This window comes from Nicotiana tomentosiformis, chromosome 2 (genome assembly GCF_000390325.3).
Source record: "Nicotiana tomentosiformis chromosome 2, ASM39032v3, whole genome shotgun sequence".
Lineage (NCBI taxonomy): Eukaryota > Viridiplantae > Streptophyta > Magnoliopsida > Solanales > Solanaceae > Nicotiana > Nicotiana tomentosiformis.
In genome coordinates this window covers 135,444,326-135,464,865 of record NC_090813.1, presented here as the reverse complement: position 1 = coordinate 135,464,865, position 20,540 = coordinate 135,444,326, and the positions used below count along the sequence as shown (strand labels likewise).

Sequence of the window (20,540 nt, the reverse complement as noted above, 5' to 3'; positions counted from 1 at the left end):
GTCCGGGAACCACCACGTGCTTGTTAACCCAATTGCAATCCTTTTTTACTGTAGGGAGGACTTTTTTAGTGATCGAGCATATACGGGGGAAGGTTTTTCAACCTTGAAATTTGCGGTTACTGAGCAACCTCCAGGGATGAAAATTTTTAATGGGGGTTCCGATACTGGTTCCTCGACAGCAGTACGCGAAACGGTCTCCTTGGTAGCAGGCCGCGAGGTAGAAGGAGTTTCTTTTTGGGGAACAATTTTTGAAGTCTTTGCCATTTCTTTGAAAATTGAGGAAAAATGAAAGTTAAAGAAGTACACTTGATGGCTTGAGATGGAAATGAACAAGGGTTCTTGCAAAGGATTTCAAATAACCAAAGTATAACTGTATCAAGTACTGAAATTTCGAAGCTACGAGGGTAGAAGGATTAAATGTAAAGTTAGAATGAACAAAGGAAGAGGTATTTATAGTATTTCAGTGGCGGTTCACATCCAGTAATGGCCGACCGGCGGCTGACATGCATTTAATGTCATTAAGACTAGACTGACGAGACGTTTCGTTTGTTTTGTTGTTTTTGTCGCGGGGTATCGAAGTAAGAACCGGAAGCTCATGTCGTTTCTCGTCGTCTACTCTCCAAAAAATGAGGGGACAATCTGTATACGGTCGAAATCGAGATCGCCTACGACATGGTAGGTTAGGTTCGGAACATGGCAATAAAGGACTTAAGATCGACCCCAAGTCCCACCGGGCTAGAACTAGGAGTTGGAACGCCCGCTTTCGAGAATATCGAGGTCGTGATCCGGAAATCGATCCTAACCCCGAACGAGCTCGAAGAAACATTGTTAGCATAATAGAAGACCGAAATATCCGTGACCGGTCGGATATTACGGTGGGAAACTCGGCACGTATTAATGAGGAACTGGCAATCGGCAAATCAAGAGATTTTTTTACCTTTAACAGAATTGTACCTAAAGTAGGATTCTCTATTATATAAAGGGGGTCTGATAATTCATTTAACACATTGTAACACGCATTCAAAAGCAATACATTATTATTGTTCTCTTTAAGCTCTTGTTCTTCTGTATCGTCATATCGATCAAAGTGCATCTGGCTCGAGGGTGGCTAACCTTCCGAGATTGAAACTGTCCAATTCGTGTGGTTTGAATTTACTTTACCATTATTTGTTTCAATTGCAACTTAATTTATCACTTTGTATCAAGTTATTCCGCGTATCCTTAAAATCAATAACATATTCAATTGTTATCCGATTTTGAGGGTAAACAATTTTGATGAATCATAAAAAGAGATTTCAAAATATGACAGATACATTCCTTCACTAGATCTATAACCTACAAATTCATGAATTATTTTACTCTCTTAACTTCGAAGAAAGGATCTACTTTTAACTAGTTGAAGAAGTGGTTTATTCGTAAATCTAATTAAGTTGTATACAAACGCTCCCGCTAGAGTTCCGATGACTGGCCCAATTATATACACCCAAAGACCTTTATAGACTTGCTTCACAATCGCTGGACCAATGCTCCTTGCTGGATTCATCGATGCTCCTGAAATTGGCCTGCATCCACTTCATTTGAAAGGTAAGAATTACTACTCTCCATTTCCTAACAAAAAAGAATGGAGAGATTGACCGATTCAAAAGCGTGGGTCATCTAAATATAATTTTTGGCATGAATCTGAAAGCCAATTCCTTAATTTCCTTAAATTAAAATTAAAATTAAATATATATAGAAATTTTTTTAAGAAAAATAAGTACTAGAAAGAACAAATTATTATAATTAAATATTTAGATGTGCTATGTAAAGTGATATGATGAGTAGTTAAACTTTAAGCATACCCGGCAACAAAGACATTCAAGGTTATTGTCATTCCAACTGCCAATCCACTTAGTTCTCCTATCTGCTTTTCACATGCAAAACCAATGAATTAACCAATGACCTTGAGAATGGTGCTAAATTTCTAATGAATTTATCTGCTCAATGTAAAATATATACAGTAAGAATTAACATACCGCTCTAACATCTGTAGAAACTCCGCAAACAACGAACATTAGGAGGAAGGAAATGATGATTTCCATAGCCAAAGATTGGCCATTAGATCCTACTGGAACAGTACCAAAATAAGATGTGGAAGTGACGTCCAACAATAGTGCTAATGTGCCGCTTGATAGAATTGAGCCCGTTAGTTGAGCTATTATGTACAAAGGTGCCTGTGCATTGCATGGATATCATATCATATTACATATACATGTTTATTCGATCAAGACTACCAAACTGAAAAGTTCAAGAGGTTAATTTGGACCGAAAATAGTTCAGGTCTACGTCAAATAAAAAGTGTCAAAGTTCAAGGAGATTTCGATATATTTTGCCATAAAAATAAGGAATTCCTAAAATGTGACACTAACTTTCATTTAAACACTTGATCGTTAGTTATGTCCAGGGGCGAATTTACATGGTCACGTGAACCCATGCACCCCTTCTTAAATAGTGTATAGCATTGCAGTTTTTCTGGGAAATTTATAAATCTTGTTATATGTGAACCCATGCTCAACAGTATACAGTGGCGCAGTGATTGATTACTTGGTCAAGGGATCGAATCCATTGTCCTGTTATTTTGGTAAAGTCCCGGTTTTCAGTTTGTCTTTTCTTTTCCTTTGTCCTTTCATTCTTTTAGATCTTGTTTTTTCCTTTTCTTTCTTTTCTATTTTGGTTCCCCTTTTGTTGTTTCTCTTTTTTTTTCCTTTTTTTTTAGTCTTCTCTTTCTTTTATGCTTTTTTTGGGGTCATTTCTTTCTGTTCTTTTTTTGGTTCATTACCTAAATATCAAAATTCCCATATCCTCTAGACTCCAGTCTCAACACGAGTCTTCAGCAACACTTTTACCAAAGGTTACACTTTTTCCAATTTCCTTATTGTTTTTCTCCTTTTTCTTTTCCTTCAATTTTTTTGTTTGGGAAGTAAATTTTCTTCAAATAATGATGTTGTTGTTGACTGCTTTCAAAGTATAAAAACTTGTTTAGATAATTGTAGATCAAATGATATTTCTTTAGTATTAATTAAAGTTTACTAGTCTAAATTGTTATCGTGGCAAAATTTTATGAAATTAAATCAAACGGCAGTAAAGTACACCCCTTCTTTTAAAATCCTGAATACGCCTTTGATTATGTTCTACGTACCAGTTTCCATGAGAAACGACGGAAGATAGTGAAAGCGATCGTCACAGCAGGATTAAAATGAGCTCCAGATACGTGTCCCAAAGAGTAAATCATAACCATCACAATTAGACCCCATGTCACGCAAATCCCTGGAAACGTAATACTCCCATCGTATAGCTTATTCACTGCTACTGATCCACATCCTGCAAATATAATAAAGTACGTCCCAATTGCCTCTGCAATCAACTAGAAAAAAGAACAGAACATATTAATAAGCTTACCTTTAATTTAATACTTTCATAGTGTAATTTTTTTAATGTATTGTGTCACTTAACAAAATAATTACAAGTAACTATTGTCAAAAACCAACCTTTTGTGCAACAGCAACAACGGAAGGTGATGAACAAAATCCTATGCTAGTGTTAGACTGGGACGCACATATATTATCTGCACGGACACCTTCTTCCAGTTTGGAGATTTCATCTTCTCGGATACCTTCAATCTGCGCTGCCATGCTTGTACAAGTATAAAGGCTAATTTTTCTCGATCCCTAACAAACCTAATGACAAGTATTTCGTGTTAAATTATTGTACAAGTATAAGGGTAATTCTCGATTTCTTTTCCTCTTCTTTATCAAGGTGGGTATATATAAGTAAAAAGATAGGCAATCGAAAAATTTGTTGGAAGCTTACAAAATGTTTGACCAATCTAATAGCTAGTCCAAGCTGTTCAATCTTTCATATTGAAGGTCAACCTTTGATGTCTTTAATAGTTGCGTGGATAATATAATATACGTCTAAGGGCAGCAAGATACGTATTATATTTATTAGGATCTCCACAGTGTTTCAAACTTTGAATAATCATAGTTAATTATCTTCGAAAATTTTTACTTTACTCATATGGTCTAGAATCACATTCTTGGATAAAGATGAGAGAATACCGTTTATGACTTTTTATTTTTATGTATAACGTTGGTGAAATATGAATTGCAACTTGGACTTTGGCAACTTCACGGATTTAATTTGGATTTACCTAGTCCCTGGTCAAAACAGAAATGAGATCAGCAGCCACATGCATGGGACAACTGTGAGTTTGAGGTACCTTATCTAGTCTAGAGTTGAAAGCAGTCCCCTTAACGTGGTTACGTTAATCTCATTCACGAGCTAAACCACACAAAATTAGATTCCTTGGTGTTCCATTTTGTCGTCCTAGAGAAACGGAATCAAATTTTAACTTATATAAAAAATATATATAAACACAATTTATTGACCAAACATGAAAAACATGCGCAATTTCCATAAGGTATATATTTTATGACATGTTAGTAATATTTTATTTACCATGTTACTGTATATATCATGTAACCAAATGATGTAAATTATCTACGATGTGTCACTGCATAAAATTTAAACTCTTTTTAATAAAAAATAAATTCTTTTTTTTCTCCAAAATGAAATGAAAGGTATCGCATGTCATGGATTGTAGAAGAAGGTGAACAGACTTGGTTGGAAAGACAAGGGAGCAAAGTAAAGGAGGAACTGAACCTAATTAAACTAATAGCATGACAGGTGGAAGATTTAATGGCCATGAACTAACAGTACGTAAGAGTTTCGGCAAGAACATCCCTCATTGAAGTTCTCCGACTCATTTGTTGACATATACATCTTAGGAAAATAGCAAATTTAAATTAAATAAGTAAATTAGTGAGACCTTATTATATGTACATATTTTCTTTTAATATGTATATATTTAATCCACGAAGCACGATCTAAGTCCACCTTTGCTTAGGAATATGATGAAATCTCATCAATATCACTCTCCCCTTAGCTGTTTTTTCCAAATCATTTGCTAATTGCAGTAACTATCTTAGTTTTGCTTTCTTCCCCCTCATCGGCGTGTATATATATAGTCTTGTCGATCATCGATCGTCAATGTTCTGCAGTCTTTCAGCCACCATATTGCCTCTGCCATATGAGTAATGACATAGTCCATAGAGCAACATTTTGCAACCCTACGCCAATATTAGAGTAATAATCTGCGGAACCCCTGCAGCTATATATCCTGCATTTGTAATTAGCAACTATATGTAATACTCTATCGACAGGGGAATTAGGCTCAACTCCTGTTGTATCTCTCCATTTCCATAAGTGCATGTCTAATTTAATAACATCTATCATCTTTCAGATCTAAGGATCAAAATTTATTTAGACTAAACCATGATTAAACTACATTTTCTTGCTGGTTTAGTGTCAAAATTGAAAAGAGAAATCAACTATCCGAAAAATCTTGCTGGGATTTCATTTTGATTGGGAAAATATTTTCGGGTCAATGAAAATAATTCTTTGGCACGAGACTGAAGAAAAATAAAAGATTAAACCATTTACAAACTACTACAACAACAACATCACCAAATTGCAAGGAGAAAAACGAAATCAATTGTTGAGCAAAATATTATTGTGGGCAAAGAGCGACGGCAACAAAACAGGTTCTTCTTCAATCTTACACCTCTTGTGATTTCTGTAGTGTTAAATTAAATTTCTTGTGATTTTTGTAGTGTCAAATTGTCCATGTTAAAAAAATATTTACGATATGTTTGATAAAATGTCTCAACTGAACTTTTGAGAATAAAGTAGAAAATCAATATTTAACAATATGATAAATTGTATTCCTTAAACACACATAGCAAGTTGAATAATTAAGATTACAAATTGTTTCACAAAATGTTGATAGAGAAGAACATGTTTCTTCCTAGTGGCTATGCCCGCTTTCCAGCAAAAAGGCAACATGATAATAGTTTGCTCTATATTTATCACTTGAAAATTAGACTCTATTCAACCTTGTATAGACTTCCAATCTTAGTTTCTAAATAAAAGTTCAAAAAAGCTAAAAGTTATGAATAAGATTTATTTTATTCGTTAAATAATAGGAATTGGCAGAAGGAAGTTTTCCTCCATGGTGCCCTTCACAGTTATCCGAAGGATCATCCCATAGAAGTTTGACCCAACTCTTAAGAGTCAGTTAGCAAAGCTTATGATGCTTCTCATATTTATTTATTTTCTAATAAGTAGCGCTACTCATCCCAATATGTCTTTTTTTCTCTTTTACTAATTCCACGATGTTTCATTTCATGATTTAACAATTATTCTCAATGTTGAGTGTGCCAACTTCATAGAATCAAAGGCCTTTAGCGAGGGGAAATTTGGTCGTTAAAAATCCAAATCCGGTCGTTATAAGTTTATAACGACCAGAAAAAATCCGGTCGTTAAAACCCCTGACGTTAAAAGTTAACGACCGAATTACAATGTGGTCGTTAAAGATCCTTTAGCGACAACATAATTTCCGGTCGTTATACATCCTTTTTAACAACCGGATTTTTCCTTCGCTAAATTGTTATCCAGTCGTTAAAAGTCTTTAATGACAATAACTAATTCAGTCATTAGAAGTGCTTTTAGCAACCGATATTCCCTTCGTTATTTGTATTAATTTTAAAAAGCAAATTTACCTTTATTAATGCCCATTAATCTGTTTGAGAAATCTATAATTAAAGAGTTTCAATGGCTATATTTTTCTTTGCTAATGTAAAATTGTACTAAATATAAGTACAAAAATTTAAATTAGATGTATAGAACTAATTATTTATATGCTTTTATAAACACCCAACAATACTCTAAAATAAACCAAATATTTGGTATCTTTGTCAATATAAAGAATTAAAGTATCTATTTATCAGAAACCAATCTAAATCGTATGACATCATTTTTAATAATTCCTAAAAAGAAAAAAATAAAATTGCAGCATATGTACAGTGTCTTTAAACCATCCCTAACAAAATATAAACCTCTTGTGCTTCAACTTGCTCTAAACTTTCTTCAAAGATAGGTTCTTCGGACTTCAAATATTTGATCTGTTAACATAACAAAGGTATGTCAGTTTAGTAACAAAGAATAAACAACTAAAAATGAAATATCAGATCCATTAAATTAAAGGCTACACTTAATGGCCATAAAGAAGAATTGAAATAATACAACGATCAGATGACTTGTTCCATATATTGAAGGTTGACAGATATGAACAATAGAGAAGAAGAATTCAAAACTTATCCATTTGGAAATCCAGGCTTTACTTGCTACAGTATACATGGTAGTATATAGTCAGTTAAATATGACAACCCCTAAAGGGGGCAGAATGACTTTAAGTACATTTAGTGTAAAAGAGAAAGCAAGCCAATGTATTGGCACTAAGAAGAGTTAGACTCTGTCAAAGGCATCAGAATGAGTCATAATTGGCAACAAAGACAAGAACAAGTAGTAGAAGAATAAGAGGAAAATAGATATCCACACATGCATAACCAACAGATTCACAATTATCTTGTCCCCATGTATGCTCTCTGCGGGAGATTGTCATCAATTTCCCTTTGCCATCTTCCTCTAATAGGAGTACAGTATCATATTGTAGAGATGAACCGGAAGGTTTTTCATGGCATCGAAACTTTCTAGAAAATGTATTTTATGCAGATTTAGAAAATTATGATGGAGGGTTTCTGGAGAATAAAATTTGTGGCGCACTATCATCATATACCTTATAAAAAATGCCCAAAATTAATTGCTAGTAGAGAAACTAAAAGAGTTGGTAGGGAAGTGATTGGCCTTGGTAACAAGGACTGGGCTTTGTGAACAAGAAACATAGAGAGCAACCTCTAGAGAAGTCTTTGTACTTATTCTTTTTAATCTGCTAAGGTAGTAATTGAAGTAGTCAAAGAACTTCCTTTCATTAATTATTAGAAAATAGAGCTAGCTCACCAAAAATAATTTTGCAAGAATATAACTATCAATTTTTATTTTTTGCAAGAATATCTTTAGCATAAGAAAGTGAAGCATTCATTAAAATTTCATTCACTGTATGACGAGTTTATTCATTTGGACAACTTGTTAGACGTGTTGTCATAAATATAATTACCTAATGCAAAGCAAACACACAAATATAAGTATATAACAACAACAATGCCTCAATCTCAATCAAGTTGGGTAAGCTTATGAAAAGACTCCTAGCAAATATTGGACCTAGACTAATTGTAATAAAAGGATCTTAGACGTAATCTCAACTTACTACCACATGTATAGATCTTTTATTTACATTGTGCTATATTTTTTGCTAGGTTTGCATGAATTCCAAAAAATTATAGGTCTTTTGAGATAACTCCTTAAACATATAAATAGAAGACAAATCCAAAACACTATCCTTTTCAATTTTCAAGAAATTCATATGTAAATTATGTTAGACCATTATTTGTCTTAACATCCGCATACCGAACGGGTGTGACATTGGTTCACTTTGTACATATTCTCCAATATAAAGAAAAAAATGCACATATTGTTGATACAACCTTCTCTAAAAACTACAGACTTATATAATAAGCATTTTCAGAGAATTCCAGATGCATTTGGACAATTTTCTTATCCTATTTTCTATCAGCAGAGATGTTAATATTCAACAGGTGTGTGCTATAGAGTTTTATTCTTAATCTGTAAATGGTCTTTTGAAAAGTTTCTTCTTTGTGAACACTGGATATTCTTAATAGAATATTAAAAACTTATTCTTCTTTTCGTGTATGTTTTCCAATAGAACGAATGTTACTTTTTTTTTCTCTTTTAAATTGTTAATTATCTCCTGTCCTCTGTATATTTTTGGTTTATAGGTTGTAACTAATTTTGTCTATTAAATGTTCATTCCAAAAGCTTTAATATTATTTTCTGGCTTCACATTAGTCTGGAATTTCCTATTCAATCAAAAAGAATTTGGACTAGCCTAGTAATACTAGCAAATTACATGCATGACACAAGCATTTAGCCTAAGCTATATTCCTTCACCCATATCAGCAAGGAAAAATCTCCTTCAAGTAACCAAAGGATGTGGAGATCTTCTGTCATGACCCAAAAATCCCACTAGTCGTGATGGCACCTAACCCAACCCGTTAGGTAAGTCAATTTTCAACTATCCAATTTCAATGAAATTAATTAAAAGAAAATATCTAAAACCGATACATCTCCCCATGAACTGGTAGTACAAATCATGAGCTTTTAAGAATAGAGTATACAAAGCGGAAATAAAATAAATACATAGTCTGTTTGAATAATACATAAACAGAGCTTTTATAAATCTAAGGCTACCCTGAACAAGAGGCAGCTATAACAGGAATGCATGTACATCTTCAAGTCCCGCAACCAGCGAGCACAGCAACAACAGCAGCCAACATCTGCATGCAATGTGCAGAAGTGTAGTATCAGTACAACCGACCCCATGTACTGAGTAAGTAACAAACCTAGCCGTAGGTTGAAAGTAGTGACGAGCTTCTACCAAGGTCGGGTCCACAACCAATAGTACACAAAAATTCATAACAACATAAAGCAAATAATACCAGAAATAACTCAGGGATAAAATACTAAGGCAAATAATGATTTCAAAAATTATAGTTCTTCCTTTCAAATATCTCAGTGAAAACCCAAATCGTTTGCCGAAGTTTCCAATAATATAAATAGTTTGAAAACATTAAATTTCTCCCAAAACCTTGTCAATAATAAATAAGATATTTCATTTTCCTTCCGGATAACCCGTGTAAAACATATGCATCACTATGCCCATCTGTCAAAAATGTGTGAGAAATCATGAATGATGTGATGTTGTACAGCAAGAGGAAAAAAATACATCTCTATGCTTGTATGTCATGTGTCCATGCCAATGTGATGCAATTCATTGATAAAATCATAAACAGCCCCTCGGGCAGAACATCACTCATATACAGCTCCTCGGGCAAAAACCTCACAGTCACTCGTGCCATTCGGGCATACCTCACAATCACTCTTGCCACTCGGGCATACCTCACAATCACTCATGCCTCCCAGTCACTCAACACTCGACACTCGGCACTCGCACTCAGTAGGTACCTGCGCTCACTGGGGGTGTGTACAGACTCCGGAGGGGATCCTTCCTCCCAAGCGCTATAATCTGCACGGACAGCTCTAATGAAAAGAAGGCGAAAAATGGGTAAAATCCCATTTTTGGGATATTTAATAGACTGCGCGTTAGGACTTCTTTGCGTTCGCGAAGGGGTTGCCGCGTTCGCGAAGCATAACAGCCAAAATGGCCTATGCGTTCGCGAGTTTCCTCATGCGTTTGCGAAAGTTTCTCCCCCCAGGACTTCGCGTTCACGAGCCAGGGCTCGTGTTGCGTAGAGCAAACAACAGATCCCCCAAAGCTTCGCGTTCATGTACCAGCCATCACGTTCGCGATAAAGGAAAGCCTCCCCAGCCAGATTCCTCTTCGCGATCACTGGAGTACCTTCGCGACCGCGAAGAAGAACTCATCAGACACCAACAGAAGTAAAAAAACCCAGAACTTTTCTAAGTTCAATGGCCCGTTGCCTATCTGAAACTCACCCGAGCCCTCGGGGCTCCAAACCAAACAGGGACACAAGTCCAAAAATATCATACGAACTTGCTCACGTGATCAAAACATCGAAATAACACCTAAAACCACGAATCGGACATCAAAACAAATGAAATTTTCAAAGAAACTTAAGAATTTTTAATTTTTCAACCGGACGTCCGAATCACGTCAAATCAACTCCGTTTTGCACTAAATTTTGCAGACAAGTCACAAATACTGAAATGAACCTATACCAAGTTCCGAAACCAAAATCTAAACTCGGTAGCAACAAAGTCAACTTACGGTCAAAACTAAAAATTTTTGAAACCTTTAAATTACTAGTTTTCAACAAATTATGTTAAATCAAGTTAGGGACTTCCGAATTCAATTTCGGGCATACTTCCAAGTCCCAAATCACGATACGGACCCATCAGGACCATCAAAACACTGCTTCGGGTCCGTGTATACAAAACATTAACCGTAGTCAACTCAAATGAGTTTTAAGGGACGATTTCACATTTTCATCAATTTTCTCATGAAAACCTTTTCGGAAAAGGACACGGACTGTGCATGCAAATCGAGGAAGGCTAAGCGGAGCAAATCATAGTCTTGGAACACATAAATGAAGGGTAAACTATAAATGACCTATCGGGTCATCACATTCTCCACCTCTAAAATAAACGTTCGTCCTCGAATGGACATAGAAAAGTACCTAGACTGATGAAAAGTTATGGATATCTACTTCGCATGTCTGAATCGGACTCCCACGTGGTTGACTCGATCGGCTGACCTCTCCAGTGTATTTTAACTGAAGGATAAATCTTAGACCTCAACTGTCGGACCTACTGGGCTAGAATTGCCACCGGCTCCTCCTCATAAGTCAAATCTTTGTCCAATTGGATTGAGCTGAAATCTAACACATGGGACGGATCACCATGATACTTCCGAATCATGGACACATGGAACAACGGATGGACTGCTAATAAATTAGATGATAATGCGAGCCTGTAGGCCACCTCACCCACTCTCTCAAGAATCTCAAAGGGTCCGATATACCTAGGGCTCAACTTACCCATCTTTCTGAACCCCATCACGCCCTTCATGGGTGAAACCGATCAATACCCTCTCTCCAACCATGAATGCAATATCAAGAACTATACGCTCGGCATAACTCTTCTACCTAGACTGAGCGGTGCGAAGTCGATCCTAAATAATTTTGACCTTATCCAAGGCATTCTGAACCAAATCTGTACCTAATAACAGAGCCTCCCCCGGCTCGAACCATCCAGCTGGCAAACGGCACCGCCTTCCGTATATTGCCTCATAGGGAGCCATTTAAATTCTTGACTGGTAGCTATTGTTATAGGCAAAAGCGGCAAGAACTGATCCCAAGAACCCTCGAAATCCATAACGCAAGCACGAAGCATATCCTCCAATATCTGAATAGTGTGCTCGGACTGTCTGTCCGTCTGGGGGTCAAATGTTGTACTGAACTCAACCCGTGTACGGCCCTCCAGAAGTGCAAGGTGAACTACCTACCTCGATCAGAAATGATAGTCACAGGCACACCGTGAAGACAGATGATCTCGCGGATTTAAATCTCAACAAACCGCTCTGAAGAATAGGTTACTGCCACTAGAATGAAATGTGCCGACTTGGTCAACCTGTCCACAATGACCCATACCGCGTCGAACTTCTTCTGGGTTAGTGGGAGTCCAACAACAAAATCCATAGTGATACGCTCCCACTTCCACTTGGGAATCTCTAACCTCTTAAGCAAACCACCAGGCCTCTGATGTTCGTACTTTACTTGCTGACAATTTAGACACCGAGCTACATATGCAACTATATCCTTCTTCATCCTCCTCCACCATTAATGTTGTTGCAAGTCCTGATACATCTTGGTGTTGCCCGAATGAATAGAATACCAAGAACTGTGGGCCTCCTTAAGAATCAACTCACAAAGCCTGTCCATATTGGGCACACAAATACGACCCTACATCCTTAAAACCCCATCATATCCAACAGTAACCTGCTTGGCACCACCGTGCTGCACCATGTCCTTAAGGACAAGAAAATGGGGATCATCATACTAAGGCTCTCTGGTGCGCTCATACAAGGAAGACCGAGCGACTGTGCAATCTAGAACCCGACTGGGCTCAGAAACATCTAACCTCACCATACGCCGTAAAGATAGTGCCTCCAAATCTTCAGCGCATGAACAATGGCTACCAACTCTAAGTCATGAGCATGGTAATTCTTCTCGTGAACCTTCAATTTCCGCGATGCGTATGAAATCACCCTACCATCCTGCATCAATACTGCACCGAGCCTAATATGAGATGCATCGCAATGCACCATTTAGGATCCTGAACCTGTGGGCAACACCAACACTTGCACCGTAGTCAAAGCAGTCTTGAGCTTCTGAAAGCTCAACGCACACTCATCCGACCATCTGAATGGGGCACCCTTCTGGGTCAATCTAGTCAATGGGGCTGCTATGATGAAAACCCCTCCACGAACCGGCGATAATAATCCACCAAACCTAGGAAACTACGGATCTGTGTAGCTGAAGTAGGTCTAGGCCAGTTCTGAACTACCTCGATCTTCTTAGGATCCACCTTTATGCCCTCTGCGGATATAACATGTCCCAAAAAGGCGACTGAGTCTAACCAAAACTCACACTTTGAGAACTTGGCATATAACTGGCTATCCCTTAAAGTCTGAAGTACAATCCGAAGATGTTGCTTATTCTCCTCTCGAGTGCGGGAGTAGATCAACATATCATCAATGAATACAATCACAAAAGAATCCAAATCGGGCTTGAACACCCGGTAAATCAAATCCATAAACATGGCTGGGGCATTTGTTAACCCAAATGACATCACTAGGAACTCATAATGCCCATACTGAGTCCGAAAAGCCGTCTTAGGGACATCAGATACCTTAATATTTAATTGATGGTAGCCAGACCTCAAATCAATCTTCGAAAACACCTTGGCACCCTGAAGCTGATCAAATAAGTCATCAATCTTCGGCAACGGATACTTGTTCTTGATAGTGACCTTGTTCAACTGCCGATAGTCTATACACATGCTCATCGATCCATCTTTCTTCTTTACGAACAACACGAGGGCGACCCTAGGGAGAGACACTAGGTCTAATGAAGCCCTTATCAAGTAAATGTTGCAACTGCTCCTTCAATTCCTTCAACTCCAGCGAGGCCATACGGTATGGTGGAATAGAAATGGGCTGAGTGCCCGGAGCCAAATCGATACAGAAGTCAATATCCCTGTCGGGTGGCATCCCCGGCAAATCTGCAGGAAACACATTTGGAAACTCATGAACAACTGGTATTGAACCCATGGAAGGAACCTCTGCACTAGAATCACAGACATAGGCTAAATAAGCTAGACATCCCTTCTCGACCATACGTCGAGCCTTCACATAAGAAATAACTCTGTTGGTAGAGTGGCCAGGAGTCCGTCTCCACTCTATTCGAGGCAACCCTGGCGTGGCTAAGGTCACCGTCTTGGCGTGATAGTCCAATATAGCATGATAAGGTAACTGCCAATCCATACCCAAGATAACATCAAAATCTACCAAATCAAGAAATAGAATATCTATGCTAGTCTCAAGACTCCCAATAGTAATCACACACGAGCGATAGACGCGATCTACAATAATAAAATCTCCCACATGTGTGGACACATACACAGGAGCACTCAAAGAATCACGAGGCACAACCATATGAAGCAAAATAGTATGACACATAGGAATTAGTAGATCCCGAATCAAATAGAACTGAAGCATCTCGATGGAAATCTGGAATAATACTTATGATAGCGGCGTCAGATGACTCGGCCTCAGGCCTAGTTAGGAAAGCATAATATCATGGTTGGGCCCCACCACTATGAACTACATCTCTGGGATGGCCTCTAATGTCCTGATCTCCACTTTAATGGCCTGACCTCTACCTCGGGATGCCTGACCCCTACCTCTAGCTAGCTGAGTGAGCGGTGGAGCAACCGGTGGTAGAACCATGGCACAAGAACTCTATTGTGGCATGCCGCCTAATAATCTCGGATAGAACCTCCTGACATGACCAATACCACCACACTCAAAACACACATCCTGCTGTTGTGGCTGCTGAAGCTGAAGCTGACCTAAATGGGCCGGATAACCTCGGTGATAGCTCTGAATTGGAGGCGCATTGATAGGTGCTGATGGTGCACTGTAGGCTGGGTGAAGCACTGTGACTCCTAGAATAAGGTACATAAGGACCACGACTCCCTAAAGCACAGTGAGATGGCCTCTACCAAAAGTACCTCTGCCTCCCGATGAGGCGCCATTAAAACTACCGGAATAATGAGGCCTCTTATCAGACATCGGCCCCCTCTCCTAATCACGAACCATCTCGAACAGCCTAGTAATATCTACGGTCATCTGGAAAGGAATATCACTCCCGGTCTCCTTGGCCATCTGTAGCCTGAGAGTGAAAGTGAGCCCATCAATAAATCTCCTCACTCTCTCCCTCTCAGTAGGAAGCAAGATAGTGGCATGGCGAGCTAGGTCCACAAATCGAGTCTCGTACAAGGTGACAGTCATACTACCCTGCTGAAGATGCTCAAACTGCCTACGATACTTCTCTCTTAGAGTGACATGAATTAACTTCTCTAGAAATTGGTGTGAAAACTGATCCCTGGTAAGTGCAGGCGACCCAACTGGTCTAGTCAATATATAATCTCTCCACCATCTCCGAGCGGAACTAGTTATCTGAAATGCTGCAAAATCGACCCCATTGGTCTCAACTATACCCATGTTGCACAACACCTTGTGGCAACGGTCCAGGAAATCCTGTGAGTCCTCAGAAGATGAACCACTAAAATGAACAGGAAAGAGCTTGGTAAACTTATCCAACCTCAACATAGCCTCAGAAGACATAGCGGGCCTATCACCGGCCTGTGCTGCAACAACCGGCTAAACTACCCCAACTGGCGGGGCTGCTGGAGTCTGATACTGGGGAGCCACCTGCTTAGGGGTGTGAGTAGAGGGAGTCTGTGCTCCTCCCCCAGCCCGAGAGATGGCTAGTGCCACCGGGAATATAACGGTCTGGGCCACACTCTCCATAGGGTCCACCAAACGGACTAGAGCGTCCTGAAGCACTGGAGTGGCTGTGAACCCCTCCGAGACCTGAGCTGGTCCGACAGGGTACAGTCTGAGCTGGAACCTCCTCCTCAAAATCTACCTGAAGCACCACTGCGGGTGTTGCTGCTCGAGCTCTAGGCTGAGATCTGCCTCTGCCTCGACCTCTGGCATGACCTCGGCCTCGACCTCTGCCCCTGGTCGTAGCTGCCACATGGGGCTTTGGCTCCTGTCCGACTATAGATGCAGTGTGTGTTCTCGCTATCTGCGAGAGAACAAGAACAAAAGGGTTCAATCATCAATGATACAATAATAATCGCTCGATAGAGTAAGAAAGAAGTGATACTTTTCCTAAACTCCATAGCCTCTGGAAGTTAAGTACAAACGTCTCCGTACCGATCCTCCAGACTTTACTAAGCTTGCTCGTGACTCGTGAGATCTAGGCAACCTAGTGCTCTGATACCAACTTGTCACGACCCGATATTTCCACCCTCGGGACCGTGATGGTGCCTAACATTCCACTTGCTAGGCAAGCCAACGTCAGAATAATTTTTAGCCATTTTTAACAAATCAAATTAACTGATACCAATTAAATTGAATAAACTGAAATAATACTGAAATAAGATGAGAAAAACTGAAATAACCGCAATATATAGATACAATCCCGGAACTGGTATTACAAGTGCACGAGCGACTAAGATAATACAGATAATGATTTGAATGAAAGTAAAACTGAGTGAAATAAAATATACAACTAGGATAAGGTAGAAGGGGACTCTAGGGCTGCGAACATCGTGTAGTTATACCTCAAGTCTCCGTCAGGTAATTAATCCGAGCAATCTACTGACCGCCGCTAGGACCGACTCAAATATCTGACAAGAAGTGCAGAGTGTAGTATGAGTACAACTGACCGCATGCACTCTGTAAGTACCGAGCCTAACTTCGACGAAGTAGTGACGAGGCTAAGGCGGGTCACTTACACTAACCTTTATGCAGTATAATAATAATAACAGGAAAGGAATGCAAGAAAATAAGGCAGTTAACTTATGAAAATAAACTCTGCCCTCGGAATCGGTAAAATCAGAAACACCAGTACTTAGAATCTCGAATGAAAGCATCGAAAGCTAACACAAAACAATAATGAATACAAAACACATAATTCGTTGCGACGCGTAACCCGCCCATTGTACAAATACAATTCACCCTTATTTCACCCGTTGCGCCATGCAACACAATCCCAACGTACAATATACCTCCCTTATTCTACCATATAAATATCAATAATAACATGTAAAATCTATTGTGGCACGCAACCCGATCCCACCATATAATCAGAATCAATATCATATTTCTCCCTTATTCCACCATATCAAAATCACATATAAAATCCGTTGCGGCGTGCAATCCGATCCCACCATATCAATATCAATCCTCTCTTATGTCACTCGTTGCGGTGTGCAACCCGATCCATAAAAAAAATCAATAAATGCAATCAACTCAGCAACTCAAATCACAAGAATCTATACGATTAACGAATATGAAAGCAACACCATAAAGGAATCTCATACCAAATCAAGAAATGCTACAATTAATTCTAAGTAACAAGACAAGCAAAATATATGACAGTTAAAGTGTACAGGTAGGACAATTACGGCAAGTAGCAATTAATCATGGAAACACGGACGAAACTAACATTTTAAATATGAGAATAATAAATAAAAAATAGCAAGTTAAGGTATTAGAAGCAATTAAAGCATGTAACAATTAGGACATGAAATAAAATAATTAATGAAATATGGGAAAGCATGGAAACAATTACTTTGACGGCGTATATACACTCGTCACCTCGCTTATACACCGCTACTTATGTAATTCACATAACATATAGCTCAAATTAAGGTTAGACCCAACTCTTATCTCGCCCCGCAAGTAAATCAAAGCTCAACTGTGGCCTTGTCTCTAAAATCCGCCTCCAAACCAAACGAATCTAACCAAAATCGACTCAATAACATCAAATAATGCTAGGAAAATCAATTGCAATACATAAAGTTAAGATCTTTATACTTTTCCCAAAAAGTCAACAAAATTCAACCCCGGGCCTGCTTGGTCACAACTCGAGATTCGAACCAAAACACGATTACCCATTCACCCCCGAGCCCGGTTATGTAATTAGTTTCGAAATCCGACCTCAATTTGAGGTCTAAATCCTAAAATTTACAAAAACTACCAATTCTTCCCAAATTTCTAATTTTCTACCATGAAAGAACATAGATTAATGTTAGATATTAATGGGTGTTGATGAAAATAGAAGAAAACAAGTTAAAGTATACTAACCTATGAAAGGGTGATGAAATTTCTCTTCCAAATCGCCTCTAGGCCGAGCTCTATTGAAAAAATAGTTTAAAATGGGTGAAATCCCGTCTTTGGGATATTTAATAGACTGGGCGTCAGGCCTTCTTCGCGTTCGCGAGTTTCTTCATGCGTTCGCGAGCCAGGGCTCGCGTTCGCGTAGATAAAACTCTAGGTCCCCCTTCCTAGGTCCCTCAACACTACGCATACACTACGCATTCGCGAGAGGCTGTCCGTGTTCGCGAAGGGCAACCCCCAAAGCTTCGCGTTCGTGTACCAGCCATCGCGTTCACGATGAAGGAAAGCCTCCCTAGCCCAGATTACTCTTCATGATCGCGGAAGTACCTTCACGATCGCGAAGAAGAACATATCAGACACCAGCAGAAGTAAAAAAAAAAAAACTAGAAATTTTCTAAGTTCAATGGTCCGTAGCCTATCCGAAACTCACCGAGCCCTTGGGGCTCCAAACCAAACATACACACAAATCCAAAAATATCATACGAACTCGTTCACACAATCAAACGATCTAAATAACACCTAGAACCATGAATCGGACACCAAAACAAATGAAATTTTTAAAGAAACTTAAGAACTTTCAATTTTTCAACCGGACGTCCGAATCACGTCAAATCAACTTCGTTTTGTACCAAATTTTGCAAACAAGTCATAAATACTGAAATGAACCTATACCAAGTTCCGGTACCGAAATTCGAACCCAGTTGTAACAAAGTCAATGTATGGTCAAACTTAGGAATTCTTTAAACCTTTAAATTACTTATTTTCAACAAATTACGTCAAATCAAGTTAGGGACTTCCGAATTTGATTTCGGGCATACGCCCATGTCTCAAATCATGATACGGACCCACCGGGACCATCAAAATACTGATCCGGGTCCATTTACATAAAATATTGACCGTAATCAACTCAAATGAGTTTTAAGGCACGATTTCATATTTTCATCAATTTTCTCATGAAAACCTTTCCGAAAAAGGGCACGGACTACGCACACAAATCGAGGAAGGCTAAACGGAGCTAATCGGGATCTCGGAATATAGAAATAAAGGGTAAAACTATAAATGACCTATCAGGTCATCACAACAGATACTTGTATAAAGGTGTATAAAAGTGTATAATAGTGTATAAGAGGTGTTTATATACCCATATACACTATTATACAATATTATATACTATTATACAAAAATTGACTTCGTCTTCATCCTTGAGCCTCTTATGAAATTTAACTCAAATCTACTGTAAATTACTTCACATTTAAGTTTTGAACTCCTCTTGATATTTTCAATCAATTAGAGAAACACCCAATACAAACAACAAACAAACTCTAAAAACCCAAATCTAAAATTTAACTCAAAGATTAAAAAAGAAAAATTAAAAAACTAAATCGTAAAGAGTCTCAAATGCCACGAGGCTCTAGAACAAAAACTTTTCTTAGTTTTTGGAGTAAGTTTTCTTGTCGTACCATCAAACGAAATGGGTAAGTTGACCAACTACATTTAACTCCATAGATTTTAGAAGTAGTGGTCGTAAGAAAACAGATTTTAAAATATGAGTTGTCTAATACTTTAGCTAGTACTTTCAAAATATGTACAATATGGGTTAGATCGGGTAAAACTTAAAAATATGGGTCATTTTTTGTTATGGTGTGAAGTCAAATGTATTTTCTTGTAATTCTTTCATTAATGATCAACTAGGATGTCTTCAAACGTTGTCTAAATCCTTTTCATTAAATCGTAGGCCTTTAAACCGAAACAGTATAGTTATAAGATCATGTTGACAAATCCTTGCTCTGAGTGTAAGAGAGACTAACTTTCCTTTTGAATGTTGCAAATACACAAATGAAAACTTGTGGAAGTATTCACTCTCAACTAAGCTCGTACCAAGAAATCTTTTACTGGTAAAATAAACGAGAAACATTCAATCTGTTTTAAGGTTCCAAGTAATTTAATTAGCGTCAAGAAAATATTCAATTGTAGAACAAGGTAGCAGAGGGGAGAGTATGCAATCCTTAGGTCAAAGAAGGGAACGACTCAATGTTTTTAGGCACTTATTAGTTCGAATTGAATAGCGAGGTGTCATTTTATGCACTATTAGACCTTAAAGATAAAGTAATAGGAGTATTATGTATTATTGCTTCTCTCATTTTATGACATTATTTATTTTTATTAATTAGTCAATTTATAAAAGAATAATATATTTATTTGAACATAATTTACCTTTAAACTTGCAATGTTTCAAAATAAGATTAAAATTATACATTTCAGCCAAAAAACAAATTTTGAATTTATGCCAAATCAAATAAATTAAACTGAAATATATGGAGTAGTACATTCATTGCCTTTTCCGAGGTAGTACTTCCATTGTTGATAAAACAAATTTCTAAACGCCAACAAACGGGTCAACTCATTATTTGGTCCTTTACAAAATGTCATTTTGTTTTGAGAATATTTC

The 20,540-nt window shown here is 38.1% G+C and overlaps 2 protein-coding genes across 3 annotated transcripts; both read right to left on the bottom strand.

The window, feature by feature from the left end:
* Positions 1-1,267: 1,267 nt before the first annotated feature.
* LOC104086023 (probable aquaporin NIP-type) lies at positions 1,268-3,752 on the bottom strand. 2 transcript variants are annotated; one of them, XM_009590157.4, is made up of 5 exons: positions 3,528-3,752; positions 3,179-3,403; positions 2,016-2,213; positions 1,842-1,903; positions 1,268-1,571 (listed from the first exon to the last, which is right to left on the bottom strand). In XM_009590157.4, the coding sequence occupies exons 1-5, from the start codon at positions 3,669-3,671 to the stop codon at positions 1,364-1,366; spliced, it is 837 nt and encodes a 278-aa protein (XP_009588452.1). In that variant the 5' UTR covers positions 3,672-3,752; the 3' UTR covers positions 1,268-1,363. The 2 variants fall into 2 exon arrangements, with proteins under 2 accessions (XP_009588452.1, XP_009588453.1); XM_009590158.4 differs by having other exon boundaries at positions 1,268-1,562.
* Positions 3,753-14,980: 11,228 nt separating this feature from the next.
* Positions 14,981-15,523, bottom strand: LOC138905657 (uncharacterized). Its single transcript, XM_070194180.1, has one exon. The coding sequence runs from the start codon at positions 15,521-15,523 to the stop codon at positions 14,981-14,983; it is 543 nt and encodes a 180-aa protein (XP_070050281.1).
* Positions 15,524-20,540: the final 5,017 nt, after the last annotated feature.

Coding starts and splice junctions, on each gene's coding strand:
- LOC104086023 (XM_009590157.4), bottom strand. CDS start 3,671: ATGGCAGCGCAGATTGAAGGTATCCGAGAAGATGAAATCTCCAAACTG. Junction 3,404..3,527: donor TTGTTGCTGTTGCACAAAAG/GTTGGTTTTTGA, acceptor TCTTTTTTCTAG/TTGATTGCAGAGGCAATTGG. Junction 2,214..3,178: donor GTCGTTTCTCATGGAAACTG/GTACGTAGAACA, acceptor TGCAATGCACAG/GCACCTTTGTACATAATAGC.
- LOC138905657 (XM_070194180.1), bottom strand. CDS start 15,523: ATGTCTTCTGAGGCTATGTTGAGGTTGGATAAGTTTACCAAGCTCTTT.